This window comes from Lutra lutra, chromosome 16 (genome assembly GCF_902655055.1).
Source record: "Lutra lutra chromosome 16, mLutLut1.2, whole genome shotgun sequence".
NCBI lineage: Eukaryota > Metazoa > Chordata > Mammalia > Carnivora > Mustelidae > Lutra > Lutra lutra.
The window spans coordinates 22,374,033-22,400,281 of NC_062293.1; the positions used below are offsets into that span (position 1 = coordinate 22,374,033).

Genomic DNA, 26,249 nt, shown 5'->3' on the forward strand with positions numbered 1-26,249 from the left:
GGTGGATTCCATGGGGCCGTCTCCGTGGTCTTCCTGGAGTTGGACTGCTCCACTGTCAGGGCCAGTCCCTGTCGCTCTGCCCTGGGGAGGCTACCAGCCCCTGTCCAGATGGGCCCTTAGCCTCTCTGTGCCCTCACCTGTGTGCCTTCCCTGGCCCCCACCTTGTCCCAAGGGGAACGTGTCTCCTTGTTGAGCCAGCCGACCAGACTGGGACAGGAGTCACAGCTGCTGTGGGGGTCACAGACAATAACCTGAGCCTCCACTCCCCACAACCCGCCTGGGATCCCTGGGCAGGGAGGGTAGAGTGCTGACCCCCGCCAAGGATTGATTCTATCTGGGTTCAGGTCTGAACGTAGGTCAGCCTTGGGGTCAATGACCCCATTCATACCCTTAGGTACAGCCAAGGACAGTCCTGTGCCAGCCCCCTCCATCTACTCCATGAAATCATTTAAGCAGGCCCTGGATGCCAGCTGGCCTGCTGGGCACTGCCCAGTGCCAGGGGACTGAACACAGAGGCCAGGCACTGACAGCAGGACCCATGCTGGACAGACACCCTGTTTTACAGCTCTGTCCCGTCTCCCCACCCACCCAGCATGAAGTGTACCCACTAGCTCTGCCATATTTAGCTCAGATGCAAGGCTTATTCCCAGAAGTGAGGGGGGGGTAGCGGACACCAATGGGCTGGCCCCCACAAGGAAAGAGACTGGAACAAGAAAAGTCTGGAACACAACTGAGCGTTTATTGCAGCGCTAACGAGGATGCTGGGGGCTCCACTCTGCCTCTGCCTTCTTCACATCCCCCTCACTCCAGTCTCCTCCAAGCCTCCTTCCTAGAGCATTCCAGATCCCCTTTTCCTCATTCTTCTCTGAAGCTGGAGCCCGGACCCGGGTCACTCCCCTCGGGGACCTCTGTCCTCACCAGCATCTTTTGTCCTTTCTCCTGGGGCTGGGGATGTTTGGCTGTGCCACCCCCAGCTCTCCAGCCTTTGTGCCCACTGTCTGTGCTCCCCTCCCTTTGGGAACTCAGGGGACCCAGGTGTCCTGGCCTCTGGTTCCCTCCTCCCCTAGCCCCCAACTCTGGGCAAACTACAAAGCATCCATGGCCAGCAGCTCCCCTCCATGGTACTAGCCAGGAAGGGCCCAGCCCACGGCAGGCACATTAGAGCCCGAGTCACCGTCTGTCTCAGCCTCTCTGTGCTTCCTGGGACATGGAGCGGGACAGGGAGCGACGCAGGGCGCCGGGCTTGCTGACAGGCACCACAGGGGGCAGCTGCTTGGTGATCTCGGCCACATCCTGGCGCTCCACACACTGGCCACCCAGGGCTGTCTCCAGTGCCAGCAGCTCCTGCAGCTGGGTGGGGGTGTCCTCGCGCTCCTCCTTGGCGGCGACCATCTTGGCGGGGCTGAAGATGGGCAGTGGCAGCGCGCGCTGGTAGGGCAGCAGATACTCCTGCAGCCCGTGCCCAAGGAGGCCCGTCCGCATCACCAACCAGGGAGAGCGCTGCACCAGTGCCCGGCACTGGCCCTGCCGGTGGTAGGTCTCATGCCGCTCGGTGTCCTCCTCATGCAGAGAGCAACTGGGGAGGAGAGGGCAAGGTGGTACCGAGCTCCTGAGATGTGCTACCCTCCAGTCCTGAGCGGGGCAGGGGGCTCCCTGGGGCTTGCCGGGTCCTGGGGTGCAGAGTGACTCCACTCTCCCCACTGGGACCTCTCCTAGTCCCCACTCCCCAGAAACTTCTGCAGGGCTTTGTGCTCTCCTGGGGCTCAGGAGGGGTGTTCTCAGGGAGAGGGGACTCCCAGCTGCGTGGCACTCACCCCTCCTCAGGCCGCGTGGACAGCGTCAGGTCTTCCATTCAGCCCCAGAAGGCTCTCTCGCCGCTCAACGGTCCTCCTCGGACACCTGGCAGATCAGCTCTGCAGTGGCCATGATCAGTGCTCACTGGCTCTCAGCTTGCTCCTCCCAGGCCTTAAATAGCCCACCTCCTCCACCTCCTCCAGGGGCTATTTTCATCCCCTCTGGCGTCAGATTCTATAAGCAGGAGCCAAGGCTCACCGATGAGGGACCTCTGGGCCCGGGGTGGGGGTGGGGGGTCCACTGGGCTCCAGCCGCCACCTGGGGTCAGCAGTCGGCTTCTAAAGAGATTAAGATGCTCCACTGGGGGTAGAGGTCCCTCAGAGTGACACCTCAGGTGTGTGACACTCCTTTGACACCATCTGAGACCAGGAACATGCCAGCCTTGTGCCACCTTGGCATCTGTTTCTCTGCCGCACCCCTTCCCTCTCGCCCAGGGATGGGTAGCGGCCTGTCTGTAAACAGAGTGGCGGCGGCAGGAACTGAGGCCCCCTCTGGGCTCTGGACCAGGCCATCGGGTCCTGCTCCCACAGCTCTCCTCTGCCTTGGGACCAAGGGCAGAGCCCCCGGGATCTGCACCAAAACCTGGTCCTCAATGGCCACCATTGCACTGGCAGAAAATGAACTTGCTTAGCTCCACACCTGGGACCCTGGGCATGAGCCTTTGCCAGATGCTTTCCTTTCCTGTGGCCAGCAGTCAGAGAAATGGCTTCCCAGTGGCCAGTCAGGGTGGAAAGAGATGTGGGAGGCGGCCCCCGGCTGTCCCCAGCGACACCCCAAGGCAGGCGCAATGCAAACCCAGGGGCTCTGACGAGCGGCGGTCAGATCTGGCTCTGCCCCCCAAATCAGCCATGAATAAGCCTCCGTGGCCATGGGGGAACCTCTGCCCCTCTCTGAGCCCCATTTTCTGGCCACAAAGTCCTGAGCAGCTCTACTGGGCCACCTGGGAGGGGCCTGGCTCTCCGGGGGAGCAGGACAGCTGCTGGGAAAGCCAGCACCCAAGGGGGACAGCTCATGGTGCAGGAAGCTGACACACGGGGTGCTGGGCATGGGCGGGGGGGGGGGGAGGGAGGGGGCATCGCCGAGGAGACAGACACAGCAAAGGGTGCAGGAATAGGCCATACAGGAGCTGAAATGAGGACCCTTCGGGAGGTGCAGAGCACCCAGCAGCTGGGAAGGCCGGCGGTGTGCCCACCTGAGGGCAGAACCACGTCCTCTTGATTACTGAAGCACTAGCTCTGATTCTTGCTTTAATCTCAGGATAGCCCTCTGACATAACGAGTCTCGTCTTGACAAAGTAGGATACAGAGGCCTAGAGAAGATCTGCCCAGGGTCACGTACCTGGCCAGACCAAGCTAGACGCCCTGCCCATGTCCTGGCTCCAAGCTAGCTGAGCTGCCCCCCGGAAGCCTGCAGCCAGGGAGGGAGGAGGGAGAGAGGGAGGAGGAAGGGAGGGCAGGGATGGCTGGGATGGCGGTGGCCCTGCACTGCTCTGGCCATTGCCTGCGATCCCACTGTGCTGCCCCTGGTGAGTGTGCTGGGGCAGAGGAGGCAGGTGAGTGGAGCCAGAGAAACAGAGATCCCAGAGGTGCCTCAGTGACCCAGAAGCCCAGGCTCCACTCCCAGACTGACTGTGGGATCCCAAGACAGTCAAGGCCTGCCACGGATGCTGCGGGGCCTCTCCCACCTCCCCCAAGTTCCTGGCAGGAGACCTTCCACTTACCTTCCCTCCCAGGAGGCCTGGGCATTTTCCTCTGACCAGTCATCTGTCCAGTTGGACCAATCAGGAAGCAGGGGTCTCCCAGAATGGGGAGCCCCCTTGCTCTGCCCTCCTGCCGGCTCCAGAAGGGTGTGAGAGTGTGTGAGAGCGGTCTGGCTCTGTCACCCCTCCACGGTGCTGCCCCCCTTCCCTCTAGAGGCCAGGAAGGAGGGGCTGCTTTTCTTTCCTTTTTTTTTAGTTCATTTTTAATAATTGGCTCAAATTACAAAGGTCCCCAAGGAACCCTGGGGGAGGGAGAGAAACAGGGAACGGCAGACATTCACTGCCAGCACCCGCCGACCCCACCTGCCACCCGTTCCCCAACAAGTGCATGGGGAAAAAGGTCCCAGACCCTTTAAATAATCCTAAAAAAGCATGATGAGAAAGCAGGCAGATGAAGGGGCTCCTGCACCTGAACGTAGGTGACCAGGCCGCCCTGACCTCCGTCCTGCTCGGGGCCCTGGTGCTCTCCCACCAGGTCTGCCCCTCCCATTCCAGATCCTGCCCCGGGCCAGGCAGGGCATCTTGCATCTAGTCCTGGAGGCAAGGCCAGTCACTGCGTAAACATCAGCAGAGCAGAACCCACTGGCCTCAGCGGCAGAGCCCTGGCACCGGGGTGCCTGACTGCACAACTTGCTCACGGCCATGGCTCCCAGGCACAGCAAAGCATGGAGGTCAGGGGCAGCCAGGGGCCGAGGGGCTGCACCAAGAGGAAACGTCTTCCTTCCTAGTGCTTGAGGCCAGGTCCTCTGTGGGTGCCGGGAAGACCCGCTGGCCCCCTTTCTGGCTCTGAAGGCTGTGGTGACAGGACCCTGCCCTGCAGGGTGGTGAGGGGGCACAGTTACGCCCGGGCCCCCAGCTCGCCGACGCGCTGTCGCAGGTGAAAGGCAAATTCAAACATGGTGGCCGCGAGGCTCTGATGGATGAGGTACCGGGGCAGGTGGCCCTGCGGGAAGGTGGGAAGAAGTTTCGGGAAGGCCTGCCCTTAGCCAGCAGGGGTGGGGGGAGGGGGCTCCCCTGGGTCAGAGCTGCAGGTGCAGGTGCAGCTCTGGAAGGCAGCCTGACCACCCCCCCGCCTCCCCCAGCAGGAAGAACGCACTGTGCCGGCTCCTGGCTCTGGCCACACAAACAGACCCAGGAGGGGGCGGCCTGGCAGCCAGCCACCGCTCTGCGGGGCCCGGAGAAGTGAGGGCATGTACAGGCCCTCCAGCAACTTGGGAGAGCATCTTGACCCGGCCCCCAATTTGAGCATAAGAGAGGAGGCAGAGTAGGTGAGGTCCTGAGTGTGACAGGTGACCGCCCCCAAGATCCCCCAGCAGAGTTCCAGCACCCCCACCTTGAGATCTGTATTAAGGATCCAGATGAAGGTGCAGACTCGGGGGTTACTGGCTGACTTGAGCACGATGAAGCCCCCAGGACCGTTCTCTCCCCTACGAGAAAAGCACGATTAGGGGGGCACCTTGGAGCCAGGAAAGGCCTCCGACGTGACCCCATATCCCATTCCTGGCCCATCCTGGACTGGGGTGAAAGATGGAAGGGAGCTACTGGTCTAGCTAGTCACTGCCACTGCCTGAGTAGGGCCCAAAACAGGTATCCCGGAGGCCACAGGATACAGTCCTCCACCCGCACCTTGTGAGGCCCAGCTCCCCCTTCTAATAGCCTGCGGATGTCTGCGCACCCCTGGTGGCAGCTGTGTCACCCTCTCTGTGCAGGTCCGCTAGGGCAGGGAGGGGTGGGCCATGCGTGCATTTGCGCGCATTTCTCAAATCGGTTCGCAGTACAGTGCTGGGGGGATCCAGAAGGGTGCGCCTTCCCAGGAGGAGGGCAGGGCACAACCCGTCACTGGGCAGTTCCCCCACAGCCCCACTGAGCACGCTCAAGCCCACTCTGCAGAAAGAGGCCCGCCGGTCACCCATGGGTCTGGTGTGTCAAATCTCATTTCATCGCCCAGTGCTCTCTGTGGAACCCCAAGAAGGACGGGGAGAGCGGGAAATCGGGAAGGAGGTCGGCTGCAGCACTGGGATCTAGGGTGACAGCCAGAGACCTGGAGGATGCCCCGAGACATGGGACAGGAAGACTGAAATGCCCCTTCCTCCGTGGGGACTTCTGAGCAGTCGGGGGTGGGGGCGAAGGCAAGGCAGCAGCAGGGAAGTAAAGCTCCAGGACACAGAGCCTTCCGCTCAGATCGCCTGGACCAGCGCCACCTCGTGGCTCCCAGCCCACCTTTTCTGGACTGCTCCCTGGCCTTGGGCTGTCCCTGAGCCGTGCTGAAGGCCGTGTGGTTCCAGCCCTTAATCCCCCAGTCTCCAGGAGGCAGAGCAAATTAGCGGGCCTAGGGGCTGGGAGGGACAGAGCCCAGCAGGACAGGGGGCTGGAAGGCAGCCTTGGCAGGACAAAGTGCCCAAAGGTCCACATTGTCCCCTACCCTGCCCTCAAAGCCACCAGGGGATGGGCCAGCCGGGATGGCTCACCTGACTATTTGTGTGTAGGGGCCTGGTGCAGTGGGTGGTGGCAATGCCCGAGGACAGGTAGCGGTCTCTGCGTCGCTCAATCCGCCTCACGTTCACGAAGTCCCTGGGGGCGGGAGGGTTAGACGGGCGGGGAGCCAGGCCCAGGATGCAAGGGCAGGAAGTCCTGCTGAGAGTGAGGGGCTTGGTGGGGCTCACCTGGGGAGACCACCCCGCCCGCGGCCCCTGAAGAGACATCGTAGGAGATGAGAGTGTTGTCCTCTACTCGCTGCAGGATCTAAAGGGCCATCAGGGGAGATGTGAGGTACAGCCCAGCCCAGGAACACCCCAAGCACAGGGTCCCAGCACCTCAGGGAACCCCCAGACCAGCCTCCTCTCTGCCCAGGTCCCTTTACTAACAGCCACTCCCAGGTCCTGGGCTGGGCTCTGTCTGGCTGGGCTCTGTCTGCGCGCTCCCTCTCCAGGAGGCGCCATTACCATCATCCCATTTTACAGACCGGGAAGCTGAGGCACAGGACAGTTCGAGGACATGGTCATGCTGGGGGAATGACTGTACCTGCCCGGCCGTGCGCTCTGCCCTGAGGGTGGCCAGGCTGGGCCCCCAATTGGCTCACCTGGCAGGCGGTCACGGTCTTGTTCCACAGCACCATCCTCTCGGGCTGCAGGATCACCTCCTGGTACACCAGCTCGGCAGGGCAGGGCAGAAAGGTCTGGGACAGGGCGGGCAGAGAGCTGGGTGGGGCCAGATGTGCTTGGGCACAGCAGCCCTTCCCTCTAGGTGGGGAGAAACCTGCCGGAAGGCCCCTCAGCCCCCTGCTGAAACCTCAGACAGACCAGGAGCCTCCAGGACCCCTGCTTCCCTCCCTCACCTTCAGGATGAAGGTCTTGCCGTGAAAGGGAATCTCGATGGTGTACACAGTGTCCCCATATTCCTACAGTAGAGACAGAAGGGGGACAGGGAGGTGGGCGGAGGGCAGGCAGAGTGGGCCAGTGGTGGAGGGGATAGGCGCCCCAACTGGGCAGCTTTGTAACAGCTCAGGGTGGAAAACTCCAGGAGTTCAGCGATATTCAGGTAGCCAGTAAAAAACAGTGGTTCTGACAAACATCCAGCAACAAGGAGAGAAAGGCTTTTGCTGTCACATTCAAGGACAGAAGCACAGCTGCAGTCACAACTGTGATGACCCATGTCTCCAGGCTGTCCTGGGCTGCCAGAGGGAATGGCCACACACAGGGACAGGGACGTGTCCCCTGTTCTCCAAGCTCACAGCCATCTCTTTAGAGAATGTGGTTTGGCTCACGAAACAAGACACCCAGACCACGGCCAAAGCCTGGCTTCCCCTTCGAAGTCAGAGCTGAGTGAGGAGAGCAGCAGGGGCCACGGATGGGCAGGGCAGGGCAGCAGTCGGAGAGCGCAGTGGAAACATCCAGTCCGGCCCCACCTCCTGCTAAGCAGCGACCCCGGGGGGCCCAGCCCCCTCTCCTGGCACAGGAATAGGGTTCCAACCTGGGCCATCCCTGGGCTTCTCAAGCCTCAGAAAAGCAAGCAAAAACTCTCAACACACATGGCAGGTCAGATGGGAGAGAGTTTCCTTACATTGTTCTTCTCAAACTTCCAGTTCTCCTCCTGAGCCAAGATCTGGTCCACCACCGCCATGGCCTCCTTCCCCTGATGGATGTACTCCCGTTCATGGCCCAGGAGGAGAGGCAGGAAGGGATCACCCTGGGCTTGCCCACCACCTGCTTTTGGCCTTCCTTCTCCACATACTCCACACCCACAGAGTCTGGGGTTGGTCTCTCGGGCCCCATGGGGCCCCAGGTGCTGTGGCTGAACCGCTTCCCCTCTGGGCCCCAGTGTGAGCCGCCCAGCGGGCTGACTGACGGTGGGGCAGACAATCAGGGCACGCTGACTGCACTCGGCTGCCTGAGGTCCACCCTCTTCAGGGAAGCCCCTTCCCACTTCGGCTTGAGCCCAGCACTGGCACCTTCTCCAGGGTGGGTTGCCCAGTCCAAAGATCGGTGGGGCGGGGAGCCAAATTACCTGGGCAGAGAAGCTTCTCTTCCCAATGTCTTCATCAGATTCGTTGTCAGACCCTTTGGAAAACAAGCACAGATGACAACAGGAAGGTGTGGGGACAGACTGTGAGGAGAGTGGTGGGGTACAAGACTGCGGGGGGACAGACAGGGAGAGGGGTGCTCGACTTCCCCAGGGACCTGAGAGAAGGAACAGAACAAACAGACCCAGCCAACCCACTCCTGATGAAGACCCTCACTGAAGGAGTTTCCCAGCACCACCAGCCCTCACCTGCAAGGATTCTGGGGTGAATAGAACTGGCCTCGGACAGAGCGCCAGGGAAGAGCAGGGGTCCACGGGCGACAGCAGCCTGGGCAGCAAGGTTACCCTGGGGGAGCAGACACAAGGCAGCCATTGTCCCAGAACAAGGGCAGCCATGCCTTAAGCAGCCTGGGGTCCCCCCACTCCAAGCTCACCCTCAGGCTCCGGGAGGCTGTTCAGAGTTGCCAGATAGCTCCGAACTGGCTCTCATGCCCGAAACTCTCCACTCTTGGGGCTGCGATGACACCCTCCCTGCACCCCTTCCCCAGGACTCACATCGTTCCTCTCGGCCTCCTGTGGCAGGACTTTGAAGTCAAGGAACCAGGTCTCCAGCCAGGCAAGGACAAAGGAGACGATAGGGAGCAGGTAGCCGAACGCCCACTTTGCGAGCAGCTGTGGAGGGAGGGGCTGAGCTCCACAGCCGAGGGTCACCCGGATGCAGAAGCTCCTCTCATTGGGGCTACCAACTGTGGCACACACCCCACTCCTGGGCCCAGCTGCTCTTGGGGACCCCGTGTGGCACGTGCCTCTGAGGTGGCTTAATGAATTCTGCAGCAGGATAAACTGAGGATAGGCTGCAGAGGAACTTTCTGTTCTTGGGGTTGCAGAGGGACAGTGGAGGAAGCCAGTGAAGATGCTCCCTTGGACAATATCAAGGACAGGAACCCCTCACCCCAATCTGACAACAGGGACAGAGGCCCAAATCGGAGAACGGGTCACCTCTTGGAGAAGCCCATCCCTCCCTCAGGTGAGAGGCCCACCAGACACCAGCCTGACCGTGAGCCACTGACCTCGAGAGAGGATGACCTTGACGATGAGGAACGCGCTGGACACCAGCGTCGTGACCTGCCCAGGGGAGGGAAGGAGGGAGGGGAGAGGGAAACGAGCTGGGGAGTGAGTCCTCTTCCACGCTGCCCCTCGCACCAGCCCCGCCAGGGCCCGCACTGCTGCCAGGAGAGGCCATCTTACCGCAAATCACCCACCGTGCCGAGCCTGCAGCACCGCGTAGCCCAGAGCAGTCCCGAGAAGCTGGAAGAATGGCCAAGACCTAGTGGGGGAGGCGGGCAGTGGGACACACACAGCCATCAGGGCTAAGCCAATGCCCCCTGCTCCTGCTGATCTGGTTGACCTCCCGTCCTGTCCCGATCCCCCAGTTCCCTCTACGTGGGGTGTGATGCCTCAGGAGAGAAGTGACCGCGGTCAGTGTTTCTTGGGGGATGACTCGGATGTGACCTTCTTGGACAGGGGTCTACTCTTCTCCCTCACCCTTGGGGCTCTCTGAAGGAGGGCCTTATCTAGGAAGAGCTCCCTGAGGGTGGGAGCCAAGTGTCCCCGATTAGACTAGGATGTGTGCTACAGGAACAAGAGAATCAGCCAGAGGGACGTCCCTGCAACCTCCGCTGCCCCCGATGACCCCCTCCCTAAGTCCACTCACGAAGATGTCAAAGAAGGAAGTTTAAAGGTTGTAGTGGATGATCTCCTGCTCCAGGTTCTTCCGGATGCCTGTGTTGGTCTGGAAGAGGGAGATACGAGCAGCTCTGTAGGCAGAAACCAAGTCCCCAGGGGTGCCCTCACCTCTGGGAACGGTGAGCAAGCAGGGGGAGTGATAAGCCATCTGCCCAAGGAGGGCCCCGAAGCCACCAAGGGAGGACCTGAGACCCCAGCACTAATCTCGTTCCTCCAAGCACCCGGGCAACACCGACGGGCAGGGCCTGGCTCCAGCATGGGACACCTATGGGCCACGCTGCACAGGGAGGGGTGAGGCATGGGGGGCTCGGGGCTGTGCAGGGAGGCAACAGTCCCCATGCAGGCAGGTAGGGCTGGCTGATTGGGTGCTGGGAGCCTGCCCTCACATAATCTCATCTCCCCCTCGCCACTAGGGTGCTTCATCTTCCCAGCAACTGTCCATCTGCGGTGATGGGGACCGGGGGTGGGCAGTGGTGTCAGACGGAGCCCCAGGTGGCAAATCAATTGATTAGGTTTGTGCTTAATGGGCAAAAATCCATCAGGCTGCTAGAAGGAACGGCTAGCAACAGAGAGCGAGCAGACTCGTCCCTGCCCCAGCCACCCTATATTTTCCATGGGACTCGACACCTTGGCTGGGGAGGGAGAGGATCTGGACAGATACCGAGAGCCAGGCTGCAGCCTGATTTCTCAGGAGGGATGGGGTGGCAGGTTCTCGGCTTCTGCCCAGCCCCCTGCAGAAGTGAGGAAACAAGAGGACTCCTGGGAAATGGAGCCCAGGAAGCTGCAAAGTGAGACCCTTCATGACCACCTAGACGAGAGCTTCTAATCCCCTAGCAGTTGACCCAAACTGAGGTGTGCAGGGGGTGCCTTACTGACATCTAGGTGTTCCGAACCCTGAGTCTGAATCCCAGAGCGAGCTGAGCATCTGGAATCTTTGTGAAGCTCCCAGGTGACTGCAGTGCTTAGAGCAGAAGCCAGTAGCCAGGCAGCCCCCTCGTTGACACATGAACACTGCTGAACATCCCCACTGTGCCTCTTGACCTCAAGACCCCCCTGAGCCCCGTGGAGGCTCACATGCCACCCCCCACACTGACATCCTCCCACCCCCAGCCTGGCCCTCCTCTTGAGCTCCACAGCTCCTCCGAGCCCTAAGAGCTGCGGCCCCTCAGAGGTCTCCCCCTGCCTGGGCACGTGCAGGTGCTGATGGCGATGGTGTCCTGACTCAGGGGAGCCAAGCACTGGCCCCTGCCAATCTCTAGCCGTAAGACCCTTCTGGGGCCCTTGTAGCCACTGGGCAACGCCCGGCCTGTTCAAGAACTAAAAACATACACGCTCCAAAACATGAAAATAAAGCCACAAAACCAAAATTAATCACATTTTAATTGAATGTCTATCAAGTGAAACATGATGGCTAACTCCACGAACAGCTAAGCCCAGCATTCTGAACTTTTCATTACATCTGAAAACAATTTGGAGATCAGAGTTCTCGATTTGCAAGAGTTCCCAAGAATGCACGAGGACTGCTGAGCAATTCTACCCAGTACATCCAGATAATTTCAAAAGTAAAATTATCAAAATTGTTTCAGCTGTCTGCTGCAAGAGAAAATATATACTGAATGAGAGCTGTGGGTGACTTCTAGTACTTGCTTTGATGCTGGCAGGGACCTTCAAAGGAAGAATGCCTCCCGGGGCGTCGGAGAGGTGCAGTCGGTTCGAGCATCTGACTCTTGGTTTTGGCTGGGGTCGTGCTCTCAGGGTTGTGGGATGGAGCCCCACGCTGGGCTCCACATGCAGGGCGGACTCTGCTTGAGATTCTCTCTGCCCCTCCCCCAGGTCTCTGTGTGTGTCTCTCTCCAATAAATAAATAAATAAATCAATCTTAAAAAAAAAGATGTTAAAAAGGAAGAATGCCTAAGACATCAGAAGCTCTTCAAATGGCCCTGGACCTTATGGGGCCGCAGCTTTCTCACCGGTAAAGAGGGTCCCCAGAGTCCCCCATGGCTCAATCTTGTTGAAGGTGCCAGTTCATCTATGTGCTCAAAGGACAATCACCCCCAGAGCCCTCTACCTGAACACTTGTCACACCTCAAACTTGTCCTCTTCACCCTTAAACCAGCCCCTCCCTGAACTCTTCACTTCCATCAACAAACTCGTTTTCCTATCATCAGAGCTTGAGACCTGGAGGAAGGGCACTCTGACCCGCTCCACAGAAGGAAAACAAGGGAAGGCTCAGAGAAGCCGAGTCCCTCATTGACATGCCGCAGTGAATACAGAGGAGACGCTGAGACCCACGGGGCCTCAGAGCTTTGTTCTCACAGCTCCTGCTTCTGTGGTCGGGTCCTGCTCGGGGCCGTCAGCGCCTGGAGGTCAGGTGCCATGGCCCGCTGGCCTGGCACCACGCGCCAGGGAGGAGGGTGTCGACCCAGCACTGAGAGGCGGCCCCACCTCCAGGCTGCTGAGCCCAAACTGGGGGGCACTGGAGTTGTGTCCAAAACGGGGAGGGGGAGCTAGGAACCACCAGGAACTGGGAGTTTTTACTGGCTGGCCCTGCACCGTGCCCTCTGCGTGTAGCACAGTGCCTCGGATGTATCAGGGCTTTGAAAACTGCTGAGTGGATGGATGAAGGAATGACTGAATGGAGCCAGAGAGCAACAGAAGCCAAAAGAAGACAAAGGTTTCAACTGTACAACCACCGTCCACGGGGCTCTCTCCGCCCTCCTCATAAGTGTCCACTAGAGGGCAGTTTGGCGCAGAGGTCAAGGGTGTGAACCCTGCAGCCTGAGGGTCCGGGTTCAAACTCTGCCCTTCTTCACCTATTCGCTGAGGGACCTTCGACAATGACTCCAGCCCTCGGAGCTCCCTTTTCTTTGGAAGATGAGAACGGGTGTTCCTATCTTCCCACTCTTCATTTTACTGGGAAATCTAACCCCCGCCAGAGACCATCCTCCCGTGCAGCAGCTACAGCTGGAGGAAGGCCCAGGTGACACCCCGGCCCCCGGCGCAGTCTGGGGTCCACTCACGTTCAGCTCAATGATCCAGAGCAGGGAGATGAAGAGCAGGTCGAAGGTGACAAAGAGACAGAAGGTGCGGCGGACATCAGAGATGGCGCGGCGCTTCTCCGGAGGGGGCGGGAGGAAGTGCGAGGAGAGAGCCTGGCTGTGGGACAGCGACGAGCCGAGGGAGGCCACGGCGGGCAGGCTGCGCTCCAAGTCGTGGGCCAGCTCCCCAGACAGTTTGTTCATCCTGATGGGCCCCCACCTCACGGCGGGGAAGGCGGGGCCTCAGCTGCAAGGCTGCAGGGAGGCCGGTGGCTGGGTTAGGAGGCCTGGTGAGGGCCTAGAGGTCCTGTTAGTTAACCTCCTTCCCTCTGCACCCCCCCCCCCACGCCGTTTGCTCCCAAACGCATTTGCCCCCTCTCACATCCCAACCCTAAGGTGGCCCAGGGCCCTCTAAGCCCAAATTGTCCCCAGCAGCCCCACTTCTGAGCTGGAGGGGGTTGAGCGCCCCTCTCTCTCTCATTCCTCCTCACCAACTCCTGCCCCGCAAAGCCCAGCAACCCACAGTTCACCCTTGGAGGGCTCTGGGGTCCTCCCCGCTGCTTGAGGGCACAGCCTGCTCCTGCCAGGCCCGCTGGAGGTTGAGCCTCTGGTCCTGTCAACAGCCTCTCAGGCCTGCCCCCACCCCCCCAGGAGAAGAGGGCCCCAAGCTCTGTTCTTTGTTTGCCAAGCACAAAGCCACATTCCCTCCCAGCAGCCAGCCCTACCCTCCCACCCCCTAATCCATGGCAACTGGGAGGGACTTCCTAGAGCAGCGTCTCTGAGTGCTCTGTGCCAGGACAGGGACAGCCGTATGAAGGAAGGACATCTTGGTCCCTTCTCTCCAGCTTCACCCCCACTGCCCCCATGTCAGGCCCACTACTATCCTCTCCCCTGGTGTGACAACCAGCCCTCCGGGTGAGTCTGCCTCTCTCACCCTGTGACAACTCTTCTCACCACAGGCAGAGGAAGGTCTGCCAAACACTGATCACAGCTCGCCTTCCAGAGCCCTCCGGCCCAGGCCTTGCCACGGCGGCCCCACCCACTCTTCCAGAAGCTCCTCTTATAAGGCAGATACGGCTCACGACCACCCCACCGACCACCCCACCAACCACCCCACCGCCCCCCTGGCCTTCTTTTCTGTCCTGCCTCGGGGCCTTGTACCTAGCTCTCCCCTCCCCAGTCCTTCAAACAAGCAGCTCCAAAGTCCTCTCCTTTGGGCGCCTGGGGGGCTTGGTCGTTGGGCATCTGCTTTCCGCATGGGTCACTGATTGGAAATCCTGGAATCGAGCCCCGAATTGGGCTCCTTGCTTGGCAGGAACCCTGCCTCTCCCTCTCCCATGCCCTGTTTGTGTTCCCTCTCTCCGTCTCTGTCAAATAAATAAAATTCTTAAAAAAAAAAAAAAAAAAAAAGTCCTCTCCTCCTCAGAACCGCCCCCCCCCCAGGGACAGCAGTCTTGCTCTAGGACAGGGACCCCGAGCCTGTCATGATCTGCCAGCGTCTTAGTCCTTGTTCTGCCAACTCTCCGGGTGCAGGGCTTCCGCCAGCCGGGTCCCTGCCATCTCCCAGCACCTAGCACAGGGCCCGGCACCCAGGAAGGCTGCACGACTGCCTGCTGGCGGCTACTGCAGTGGGTGTCCTGGTCCTCAGCTCCATGCCACGCTGCCGAGACATGGGTCGAACCTCAACAGAGAACCAGCCGCGGCCCGAGGCGAGGCCCGAGCCCCACTGCCCACAGAACCCTGTGCCCTCAGTTGTGCTTCAGGCCCATGCAGGCCAGGACGGGGCCTTCTAGTTCACAGAGCAGGCAGCCAAGACTGAAGGGGCAACGGCCCGAACTACCCCTTGCCTGTGCAACCATGGGCCGAAACTCTTATGAACACTAGGGCAGGGGCCTGGAGGACTCCCTGCCGGCCGCACAGTCCCCAGACCCAAGGTCTCTGCTCCACCCATGTGCTGGCAAAGAGCCCACAGTGGCCCTGTCCCCAGGGCTCAGCCCAGAGCCAGAGGAAGCCGCCTCAGTGTGGTGGTGCCCATGCTTCTGGGGCTTGGTCAGAGTCTCCCTGAATCTTCTCTCATGCCAGAGAGCCAGGCTTGGGGGCTGGTGGGAGGGGAACCCTGGATGTCGGTCTCTGGTCCTGGGAAGGCAAGACCTAACCAGTGCCCCCCCGCCCCGATCTGCTATCCCCTCATACCTTTGTCATGTCTACTACCTTCTGGGGCCCCTCAATCTATCAGGTCCCGAGCAAGCTCCCCATCTGTGACTGGCAGGGGATTCTGAGCAAGCCAGTGTGTCCACCCCTCTGCCTCCGTGCAAGCCCCAGTGGACAGGAGTGGGCTGGTCTCAGCAGAGGCAGCCGCACCAGGCCGCCCCCCCAACAGCACACTCTTGGGGTTGCCATGCCTGGCTCATCTGGAGGGCACTGAAGGAAAGCCGGGCCAAGCTCTGGAAGGAGGCGGTCAGAGAGGAGATGTGACAGGCTGCCGGCAATGGGACCCCCCAACACCCGTCAGCTGGACCTGGTGGCAGACAGAACGCGCAGCGCATCGCTTACTGTGACAGGGCCATGGCTCCAGGGTGGGTGACATTTCCGTGTCCTTAATGGCCCTCTTGTCTGCTGCCAGACCTGTTTCCATTTCTCTTCCTCCTTCCTGTCTCTCTCCCAAACCGCCTTTCTTTGTGTCTCTGTATCCCGCTCCCGTGACCATCTTTATGGGTCTTCCTCCCCAAGTCTCTCCCATCTGTGAGTCTGTCTGCACCGCCATCAGCTCAGTCTCACTCTCCCTTCCTCCGTGTGTGTGTGTGTGTGTGTGTGCGTGTGTGTGTGCGCGTGTGTGCATGTGTGTCATCTTCCTTATCCACTCCTTTCCCTCTTCTCGATCTCACTGCAAGGTGCTGCGGCTTCTCTCCTCCAGGCTGCTCCCAAGTCTGTCTGGCGTTGTCCCCAGCTTCCTTCCTCCCTCCCTCCGTCCCCGGGGACAGGACTCGGGTGGCAGCAGACTGGTGTGAGACCCACCCTCCTCCTCTGGGAGTGGCAGCGGCATTGACACTCACACATGCAGACGTCCTCGGTGAAGCGAGAGATACAGATGAGGGCTGAGAGCAAAGGTGCTGGGGGAATCCGGGAGAGCTGCAGACGCAGGGGGTGTGTGGAAGCCAGGCAGGGCTGGGGACAGCAGGCCAAGAGGCGGGGGGCGGGGGGTGGTGGTTCTACATCACCCTCCACCATGAAAGCTGCTCAGAAACCAAGAACACATACAGTAGAAGGAGTACTGGTCAGGGATGAAGACCTGAGTGCCAGTCCTGGGGAAGCCACTAACCCTGAGTAACCAGGCAAGTCCTCACCAAGGCCCTGCTTCTTTATCTGGGGGAGAAGTGCTTTTCCAAACCCCTTTCTTCAAGCAAGAGAAACTTAGAGAAAGAGAGAGAGAGGAAAAGAAAGAAAGAGAAAAGAAAAGAAAAAAAAGGGAAAGGAAAAGAAAAAGGAAAAAAGAAAGAAAAGCTTACTTAGAATCTAAAATAGAAAAAAGATAAAAATGGGACTGCTCTGGGTCTTGCCACAGAAGGTGGCCACAGACAGTCCCCCTGGGAAGACATTCCTCAAACCCCAGGGTTACCCCAGGGGCACTTCCTTAGGCCCAGTTTGAAAACTGCCCACTCAGATGACGTCAAAAGCTCTCTGGGTTCCATCAGGCCACCTGCCAGTCTAAGAGGCGGAAATCATCTCGGCCTGGAACTCCTCTGAGTGGTCCCCAAAGCACTTGTGCTCTGGTCCCCTGGCCCTGGGGGTGGAAGGTGGCAGCTGGCTTCCGCCCCACCATGCCCACCATCCTGCTGAGAGGGAGGCAGGAATGAGTGCTGCGGGTAGGAGACAGCAGGGCTGCCACCAGGGACCCCTGGAAGCAGCTCCCCCTGCCCCGCCCAAGCCCCTGACCAGGCGTCAGGAGCAGAACAGCACGCGTGGGGTGAAGAAGTCGGCCCTGGGGTTAGCTGCAGACTTGACACTCACTGGACCTGTGTTTTAGGAGAAGCTTAGCTGCACTGGCTTGGGGAAGGGGATGAGGAAATTGGAGGTTTTATCATCCCAGGTTGCAAGGGAAAGAGGGGTGAGGAGGAGGGGGCAATCCACCCCAGATTACTCCAGTTCTTTCAGTTCCTGAGGCAAAGAGGAGGGGCAGGCAGGGGCCCCCAGGGCCTGCCAGGCCTTCTCTTACCCCAGGAAATGCCACTGTTGGCCAGACTGCAAGAGGAGCTTTTGGGTAGGGTCTGAGACTCAGGGCAGACAACAGTAGGCAGCTGACACTGCTGAAAGAGAGCTGGACTCCCAGGTTAGGGTTCAAGTCTCAGTCTGCCCTTATGAGCTGGGCACTCTGGAGCAAACACAACCATTCTGAGACTCAGTTTCCTCCGATACATTAAATAAAGGCAACACTAATATAGTTAATGCCTTTGAACCATGCCCTTAAAAATGGTTAAAACGCGGGGCGCTTGGGTGGCTTCAGTGGGTTAAGGGTCTGCCTTCAGCTCAGTTCATGATCCCAGGATCTGGGATCAAGTCGCACATCAGGGCCCCTGCTCAGCGGGGAGTCTGCTTCTCCCGTGGCCTGCTGCCCATCCCCCCTTGCTTGTGCTCTCTCACTCACTCACTCTCTCAAATAAAAAAAAATCTTTAAAAAAAGAAAGAAAAGAAAAAAGAATGGCCCAAGTCATTCCAGCTCCAGGCACAGGTGAATTCCCAGGGTGCAGGCGGTGGCAGGAAGCGGGGGCTGTCCTGGATCCCCGCACAGGCTCTAAGGGGCAGTGCCAGGGCCGACCGCCAACACTACAGCTTCCCACTGGTGCCCAGCCCCGCTGCAGGCAACCCCCGTTCCCCATTTCCACAGCTCTTAGGGGACAAGGGCACAGATGGGGTCCTTGCCAGCTCTCAGTCACAGCCCAGACCAGAAGCTCCAGCCACCTCTGCCGCTCAACACCCGGAAGGCCTGCAGCTCCCAGCGGGGGTTCCCGGGCCGAAGCAAGTCTACAATTTAACAGTGCCACGTACTCACTGTACCAGCCTCAGAGGCTATACAGGACACTGGGGACACCTGTCTTGACCCCGCTATCTGGGGCATCAAAGGACACAGCGATGCATGTGAAGTGCCTGGAACAGTGCCTGGAACCACAGAGTAAAGGCTCAGCAGACGTTAGCCCCTGATGCCACAGTCCCCTCTGAGGCCCCCGCCCTTTAACACGCCCCGACCTCCAACAAAGAACCAGCCAAACTGTCCCAGGTCCAGCTAGAGCTTCCTCTGCAAAGCTAAGCTACCCTGGTCTCCCGGTATGGGAACCAAGCCTCATTAGTAGCCAGAAATGACCCACACCTCTGAGAGGTGTGGCTTCTCCAAACCTTCCCGTGAGGCCGATGGGACAGTGGACACATGCTCTCAACATCTCCCTCACTCCGTACTCCTCAGCAAATGTGAGCACTAGCCTCACACTGGCCATGGAGGCTTCCCAGTGGGGTCCCTCTCTCTGTACAAACCAGGAGCAATCAGTGAAGCTGAGAAAGAACTAGAGGCCAAGCCCGGAGAAGTTTCAAACCCTGGATTCCTGCTTTACTACGGCTGAACCTCTCTGTGCCTCAGTTCTCTCCTCTGTAAAGCGAGGGTAACCGTGGCACCTGTTTCCTACAGGTGCTGTAAGGATTAAACGGCTTATTAAATGCACTGGCTTAGAACAGTCCCTGACACAGAGTGATCACCACCTAAGGATCAGCCAGGATGACACCCCTGTCTCTTCTTTAGAGGAAGACATAGTCTTGAGCTCTGACTGCCTCAGTTGGATGGCTTCAGGCCAGGACTGGGGCTGTTCTGGGTCAAGTCACCCCTATAAGGCCCAGGTGAGTGGAGACTCCACAGATAGGCAGGAGGCCAAGGCTCTGGAAGATGGTGGCCCCTGCCTGTGTCCCGCCACTGGTCAGTCACCAGTCAGGGAGCTGGTTCAGGGAGGGCAGGACAGCAGATCAAACAGGACTACAGGGCAGCTGGGTGGCTCAGTCTTTTGAGCATCTGCCTTCCGCACAGGTGGTGATCCCAGAGTCCTAGGATCGAGTCCTGCCTCCGGCTCCCCACTGCTCAGTGTGGAGTCTGCTTCTCCCTCACCATCTGCCTGTCACCCCGACCCCGGCTTGTACTCTCTCTGTTAAATAAATAAAAAATCTTTAAAAACAAAAACAAACACAGGACTACAGGCCATCCTGAGGAGCTAGCACAGAAGAAACAAATGCGGCCTAGCAGCGGCCTACACTGGCCCCCTGCAGACACCTCTCCTTTACTCCTCACACCCCACCAGGAGCTGTGGAGGTGAGGGTGGGCTGGAGGAGATAGAAGGTTGGAGAGGCCTACCCACAGTCCCCCGGGGCAGGATGGGGCAGAGCTGACCCCAGGCCTCTGCTGGCCCCGGAGGCCCTACGGCCACCCGCCAAGAGCCTGTGGAGAGCCCAGCACCCTCCCCTCCACATCCAAACCATCAGCAAATCTTACTGGCTCTTCCTTCAAAATCCAGCCAGTGTATGTGCCCGCTGTCACCCTGTCCAAATCATCACCTCTTACCTGCTACACCTTCCTGACTACCTCCTTGTCTATATCCCAAGTCTCATCTCAACACAGCAGCCAGAAGGATCCTGGTAAAAGTCAGACCACACTTCCCCAATGCTCCAAACCTCCAATGGCTTCCAGCTCACCCTGAGTAAAGGCCAAGGTCTCCATCCTGGCCTACAAGCCCGCTCTTCCCCAGCCTCTTCCCCTGGAACCCTCTGATCCAGCTATACTGGTCCTTCTCTGTTCCTTGGACGTAACTAGCATGGCTATGCTCCCACCCCAGGACCCTTGCACCTGCTGTCCTGTCTGTCTGAAGTTCTCCCCCAGGTCTCTGCAGCACTCCCTCCATTCTGGTCTCTGTACATGTCCCTTTGGAGAAGCCTTCCCTGAACTCCCTATTCTGCTTCATCCCCTTCATCCCACCCTTCATCCCCTTCCCTGCTTTATTTTTCACAGAGCTTACCACCCCAGATGTATTATATGTTTACAGGTCTGCATTTACTACCTGTCTTTTTCTGGAATGCAAACTTCACACGAGCAGGAACTCCCCCTGCTTTGCTCCGTGCTGTGTGCTCAGCACCCAGAGAGGTACCAGGCTCTGGAAGATACTCAGGCAAAGTGTCAAGCAACTAGCCTGAGCACAGGTGTGCATGTACACAGCCCTGCCCAGGCCTGAAGGAGGAGCCCTCCTAGGCCAGACTGTCTCTCCAGGAGCTGGACTCCGCCCTCTGCTGGTGTCTCTCCTCAGGTAGAGTCGAGGCCCCAGCAGGCCAGGGAAACTGGTTTCCTGGGCAACCTGAGGCATGGTGGATGCTCCCCTCCCTTTTCTTGGGCACCAATTTGCAGAGAGAAAATGACATAAGCTAAGTTCCTTGGATAGCGAAGGTCCAGAAGAAAGAAGGACATGCTCCCTGGGAGAGATCCTAGCGCTCCTCTCTGGCTGTGGGGGCCGAGGCTCCTCCCCTTCCCAATACTCTCCTGACCACTGGCTGCTTCCAGAACACACCAGGGCTGGCAGTCTCCCTTCTGAGCCTCCACTTCCCTCCACTTTCACATTCTAGAATGACCTCCTTCCCCTGGGAGAGTACTCCAGTTCTTCAGAGACCAGTTTAAACCTCACTTCCTGGGCAAAGCTCTCCCTCACCATCCAAGGCTCCTTTGACACCAGCTCTCAGGACTCTGGCTCAGCATTACTCTAGACTTGAGGTTCAAAGTCAAAGTCATCTTTCCTTGAACACTTTAGGCCTGAGTCACAGTGCTTGGCCATGGTACCTGTTCAGGAAGTTAACAGGTCTGTGGGTCTGTAATGTCCACCCTGGAACAGGGGAAAGGGCACGAGTTTGGGGACTGGGCATCAGACCTGGAGTCAAAAGCTGAAGACCATTCATGACTAGGCTGTGAGCCCTTGACTAATTCACTGAGTCTCTCTGAACCTCAGTCTCCTTATCTATAAAATGGGGATGGTATAGTGACCACTTCACAGAGCTACTGAAAGGATTAGGAATAACACACACAGAATGTCTGTGCTTAATTAACAGTAGCTATGACTACTGTGAGGGGCTACGTACAGATCTGGTGTTAGGGGCAGGGCCTGGGCCAGGCACGTGCAGCATAGACTCTGCCCAAACAGGGCCCCATATGCACTGCCAGATGCAGAGATGGGCCCTGGCCTCAGAGAGCTGACCCCGGACAGCACACAGCAGGCTCTATTATACTTCCGGGCTCAGTGGCCCGTGCCATCAGCCACGGGACAGCTGGCTTATTGGCCCCTACCCTGTCTCACTGACAGAGAATTTGGGAAGTTCCCTAGAGGAGGACTTTAAGAAGAGGACACAAACCAGTCTCCATTTCTCCTTTCCTTCTGGAGAAGTGGAAAGGGGAAGAGTCAAGCCAAAATAGAAAGTACATTCATCGCTGTGCACTGCCCCCTCCGGCCAGGACGTTCTGAAAATACAGAAAAACCCTAACAGACCAAGGCTGACTCAGGCGCCCTGCCTCCTCCACATACCAGGCCCCATTAAATGTCCAGGATGCCCTGGCCTTGTGCTGACAAGACCCCCGGCCTACTCAGGGGCTGGTGAGTCAGGCCTCACCCACCCTTAGTGCTACTGGATAAAACTCGGGAGCTAGCGAGGTCAAGTTCTCAAGGTCAGTCTGGAAAGGGCCAGTCATCTTCTGGAAGAGAGCTCAGTCAGGTCAGCTCATTCAAGGGAAGGCTCCACAGGCAGAAGGGAGTTCAGTACGGACCCCTGCCAGCACCAGCTCTGGCCAGGCAGAAGCTAGGATCAGCCCCAGCCAGAAAAAGTTCACAAGGATACACAACTGGTCTAGAGGGGATGCCCTGCTTGTCCCTTGTTTTACAGATGTGGCAGCCACCCCTGGGGGAGGGGTACTGAGGCAGTTTCTCAGCGACAGCTGTGGACCTGGAGTCAAGAGACAGTTCTTGAAGGTCCTGCTGAGTGACACTGACCTTCCTTCCCTTGAGTCCCAGCCTCCTCTTCTGTAAAATAGAGCCAACAATCTCTACCACTCAAGGGAACAAGTACGAGCTGACAAATGTACAGGCTTTCTGGTCTCACCCATACCCCCTCCCCAACTCTAGGTGTGTGAGAGCTCGGTTTTTCGTTTTTTGTTTTTGTTTTTTTAAAGATTTTATTTATTTATTTGACAGACAGAGATCACAAGCAGGTAGAGAGGGAGGCAGAGAGAAAGCAAGGGAAGCAGGCCCCCTACTGAACAGAGAGCCGGATTGGGGGGGGGGGGGGCTCCATCCCAGGACCCTGGGATCATGACCTGAGCCAAAGGCAGAGGCTTTAACCCACTGAGCCACCCAAGCGCCCCGAGAGCTCGGTTTAACGCTGAGCCTGTGCTAGTCACTGGGGCTATTCAGGGGCTCGGGGTCTGGTGAGGGAAGCTAACACATACATAAAACAGTGTCTCACTGTAATCAGCACTTTCAGGGAGGAACAAACAATGGACCGTGGGCTCTCAGAGAAGGGACATCTGACCCAGGCTGCAGTGGGTGAGGTTGGGAAAGCCACAAAGAGGAGGAGCCCTCTGACCCAGGCCTTGAAGAATCCATATATATCAACCATGGCAAGGAAGACGAGCATTTCAGGCAGGCAAACTAGCATGACCAAAGGCCCAGACTCTGTCTAAAGCACAGGCCCAGCGCATAAGCTTGCAGGCTGAACACCCCAGGGGCTCTGCCCCCAACACCAGGCGCCAGGCCTTCAGTCCCCTCCGGGCATGGTCCCCACAGGCTCCTAAACCAAGGGGACACTTCCTTATAGCCAAGCAAGGAAAGGAATTCCCAAACTCAGCAAAGGAGGCTGCCTCTGCCCTCCTGCCCACCTTAGCCCTCCCCCTGCAAGAGCTCTGTTCAGAGGACCAAGCTGCCCACTCTCTGAGTCCACCCTGGTCTCTACCTCTCTCTGGTAAGCTCATCCTCTTGCCCTAAGGTCCCTCACTAATTGTCAGCTGCTCTGGGAAGCCATTCTTGGCCCTTCTTTCCCATGGGTTCCCAGAGCTCTGTGTACATTCCCACAGAATTAATGCTTGGCATGTAACATTCATTCATTTCCAGAGTCATTTCTGAGCAGACTAACATCAGGTCTGGGTCTTTTTCATTCTTGAATCCTCACTCAATAAATCCAAACCCCAAACCCCATGCCCTCCACCTCAGCATTTTATTTATTGACAAAAAGCCAGGCTTTGGGGCTCTGGGACAGAATGAGAAGTCAGCCACATCAACATTCCTCAAGCAACTTATGAAATTAAAAATTACAACCACTGCTCTATAACATTTTTATATAAGCAATAACAGTGCACATGTATTTATTGAGCATTCATGTGCTCACTGATTTAAACACTACACACACATTATTTCATTGAATCCTTACAGTAACTCTATGAGGTAGATGCAGTGCTACCTCCATTTTACAAATGAGGAAACTGAGGCACTTTCTTCACCAAGGGGATAAAACACTATCAGAACCCACAAAGTCTGAATCAGGAGCCTGTACTCTCAACCACTGTTCTAGTATGGACAGGATGTTGCAGGGACACAGGGGGCCAGTATTGTCTTGGGCGGGGATGGGAGAAAGTCAACCCAGAAGTCATATTGCCTGAGCTAAGCACTTAGAAAGACAAGTAGAAGGTAGCCTGGCAGATAAGAGAAGGGGCTTCCCAGGCAGAGCGGCTGGTGCGCAAAGACATGGAGACACAAAAGTACAAGGTGTGGGCAAGTTCATCCTGCGGCACCTTGTTACTGGACTTGAGGGTGCACTTAGGAGACTGGGAAGAAAGAGGCCAGAACCCAGACGGTGCTGCAAACTGTGCTGGGATCCACCTTTTTCCACAAGCAAGAAAGTAATGCTATGAGACTTGTGTTTTAAAAAGATCACAAGGGGCGCCTGGTTGGTTCAGTGGGTTAAAGCCTCTGCCTTCCGCTCAGGTCATGATCCCAGGGTCCTGGGATCGAGCCCCACATCAGGCTCTCTGCTCAGTGGGGAGCCTGCTTCTCCCTCTCTGTCTGCCTCTCTGCCTATCTGTCAAATAAATAGATAAAATCTTCAAATAAAAATAAAAAGGGGCGGGGCACCTGGGTGGCTCAGTGGGTTAAAGCCTCTGCCTTCCGCTCAGGTCATGATCTCAGGGTCCCGGGATCAAGCCCCACATCGGGCTCTCTGCTTGGCAGGGAGCCTGCTTCCTCCTCTCTCTCTGCCTGCCTCTCTGCCTCCTTGTGATTTCTGTCAAATAAATAAATAAATCTTTAAAAAAAAATAAAAAAATAAAAAGGGGCACCTGGCTGGCTCAGTCAGAAGTTTAGTTTAAAAAGAAAAAAAAAAAAACAACAAACAAAAAACAGGATCCTAAGGCTTAGTGTGGAGACTGGGTTGCAAGCAGCCATGATTGGAAGCTGCTGGGAAGCCACTACAGTTATCCTAGTGAGAAACACATCAAGGTGGTACCAAGATGGAGGCCCAGGACCAGGTGTACAGCATGTTCAGGAAGTCAGCTGGATCGGGGCACCCCACAGATATGGGAACTGAGGGAGAAGAGGAAGCGTAATACAATTTCCTGGTCTCGCGCTGTGATGCGATGGCACAGGAAGAATGCATTTGCAGGGGGGAAAGACCAGTCCAAGAGAGCTGCCGCTGAAGTGGAGCTGTCCACTGCTAGCTTGGACGCCCAAGTCTGGGGCTCCAGGGAGTGGCTGCGCTGAAGAAAGAGGTCGATGTGGGCGCCTTTCGGGTACCTAGGTGGTGTAGAGCTGAAGCCACAAGAGTGGATGAGACCATCAAAACTCAGTGTATAGGGGCGCCTGGGTGGCTCAGTGGGTTGGAGCCCCTGCCTTCGGCTCAGGTCATGATCCCAGGGTTCTGGGATTGAGCCCCGCATCGGGCTTTCTGCTCAGCGGGGAGCCTGCTTCCTCCTCTATCTCTGCCTGCTTCTCTGCCTACTTGCGATCTCTGTCTGTCAAATAAATAAAATCTTAAAAAAAAAAAAAACTCAATGTATAGAGCGGGGGTTTGGGCAGGAAACGAGACTGGGAAACGGTACTTCCACTGGCAGGACAGGAGGAAGAAAATAAGGAGATGCAGACGCCGAGGACGCCAAGGGGGAGGGGCGTGTCAATTACATCAATTAGGAACGAGTATCACTGGTGTAATGCACCACTAAGAACTCGAGATTCTTTAAAGAGCCCTTTTGATGTCAGTTAGGGAAGGCATTCACTGCCGTTTTCAAAGGAAGTTGGGGGAGACCAGAAGACAGTGAGACGCAGACCTATCGGGACGTGTAGATGTTTTCCTCCTCTTTCAGAGACCCTGACCCCTGCCCATATCCAACTCCTGACCCTCACTACCCAGATTTCGTGCCTCGCCTCTCCCCTCAGAGTGAAGAGCGTGTCTCGGGAGGGCGATCCGGAACGCCCTTCCCGGGCGCTCTCGGGTGGGCGGAGCCGCGGAGGGTCGGCGTCGGAGCCCCCCAGAACCCCGCGCGGGGCGGAGCGAGGCCGAGCAGGGAAAGGGGGCGGAACCTGAGACGCGGCGGGTGCGGGAAGGGTCGGACGGAACCAACAACGGACACTGGGCAGGGAGGTGGAATCCGCTGACAAGACACAGACCTCGTACCACCCGGCCCCAGTGACCTCCCCGGACCCACCTGCTCCATATCAGCCACCGCCCAGGGTCTTCCTGCCTCAGCCGCAGTCCGGCTCGGCAGCCCCCCGAGCGCCTCCGAGCGGAACAGGATCTCCCGGCGGCGCCACTTCCGCCACTGAGCCCGCCCCCGAGAGCGACGGGTCCGTGCGTAAGGTGCAGCCCCGCCCCTCCGCCTCAGTCTCCGCCCCCAAGCGTCAGGTCCCCGCTTGGAGGGCCGGAAGTGGGGACTGCTTGAGAGGGTCTTACTAATGGTGGGGGAAATGGGAAAGAAGCCCAGTATCATCATCATTGTTGGGCCACAGAGGCCTGGCACTGTGGGGAAAAAAGGGGAACTTAACCGAGGGGAGGCTTTTGGGGCTGGCGGACAGATCCCTTCGGAGAAACCCAATTACTCTTGAAAGTTCTTTTCCCTCCCTGCCTCATTCAGCCACCCCTAGCAGGATCCTAGGGTACTTCTGTGGTCCTTCCAAAGAGTGCTCTGAACTTGTCTGCAGGAAAGATCCAGACTAGAGGACCTGACACTAGGGTCGAGGTGGCTACCCACCAGGTCTTCCACATAGGGGAACCCGTTTCCCCCTCCTCCCTCT

General features: G+C 58.0%; 2 protein-coding genes across 2 annotated transcripts; both read right to left on the minus strand.

The window, feature by feature from the left end:
• Positions 1–718: 718 nt before the first annotated feature.
• TCAP (titin-cap) lies at positions 719–1,941 on the minus strand. The gene is given in 3 exon segments (XM_053447802.1): positions 719–1,576; positions 1,815–1,882; positions 1,885–1,941. Coding segments are annotated over 3 exon segments (504 nt in total). The 5' UTR covers positions 1,927–1,941; the 3' UTR covers positions 719–1,182.
• On the minus strand, positions 719–25,816 carry STARD3 (StAR related lipid transfer domain containing 3). Its single transcript, XM_053447803.1, is given in 16 exon segments — positions 719–1,576; positions 1,815–4,556; positions 4,947–5,069; positions 6,082–6,191; positions 6,283–6,355; positions 6,693–6,788; positions 6,948–7,010; positions 7,673–7,765; positions 8,117–8,169; positions 8,381–8,477; positions 8,687–8,823; positions 9,202–9,256; positions 9,380–9,450; positions 9,839–9,923; positions 12,898–13,170; positions 25,664–25,816. Coding segments are annotated over 14 exon segments (1,383 nt in total). The 5' UTR covers positions 13,120–13,170; positions 25,664–25,816; the 3' UTR covers positions 719–1,576; positions 1,815–4,451.
• Between the last annotated feature and the right edge of the window lie 433 nt (positions 25,817–26,249).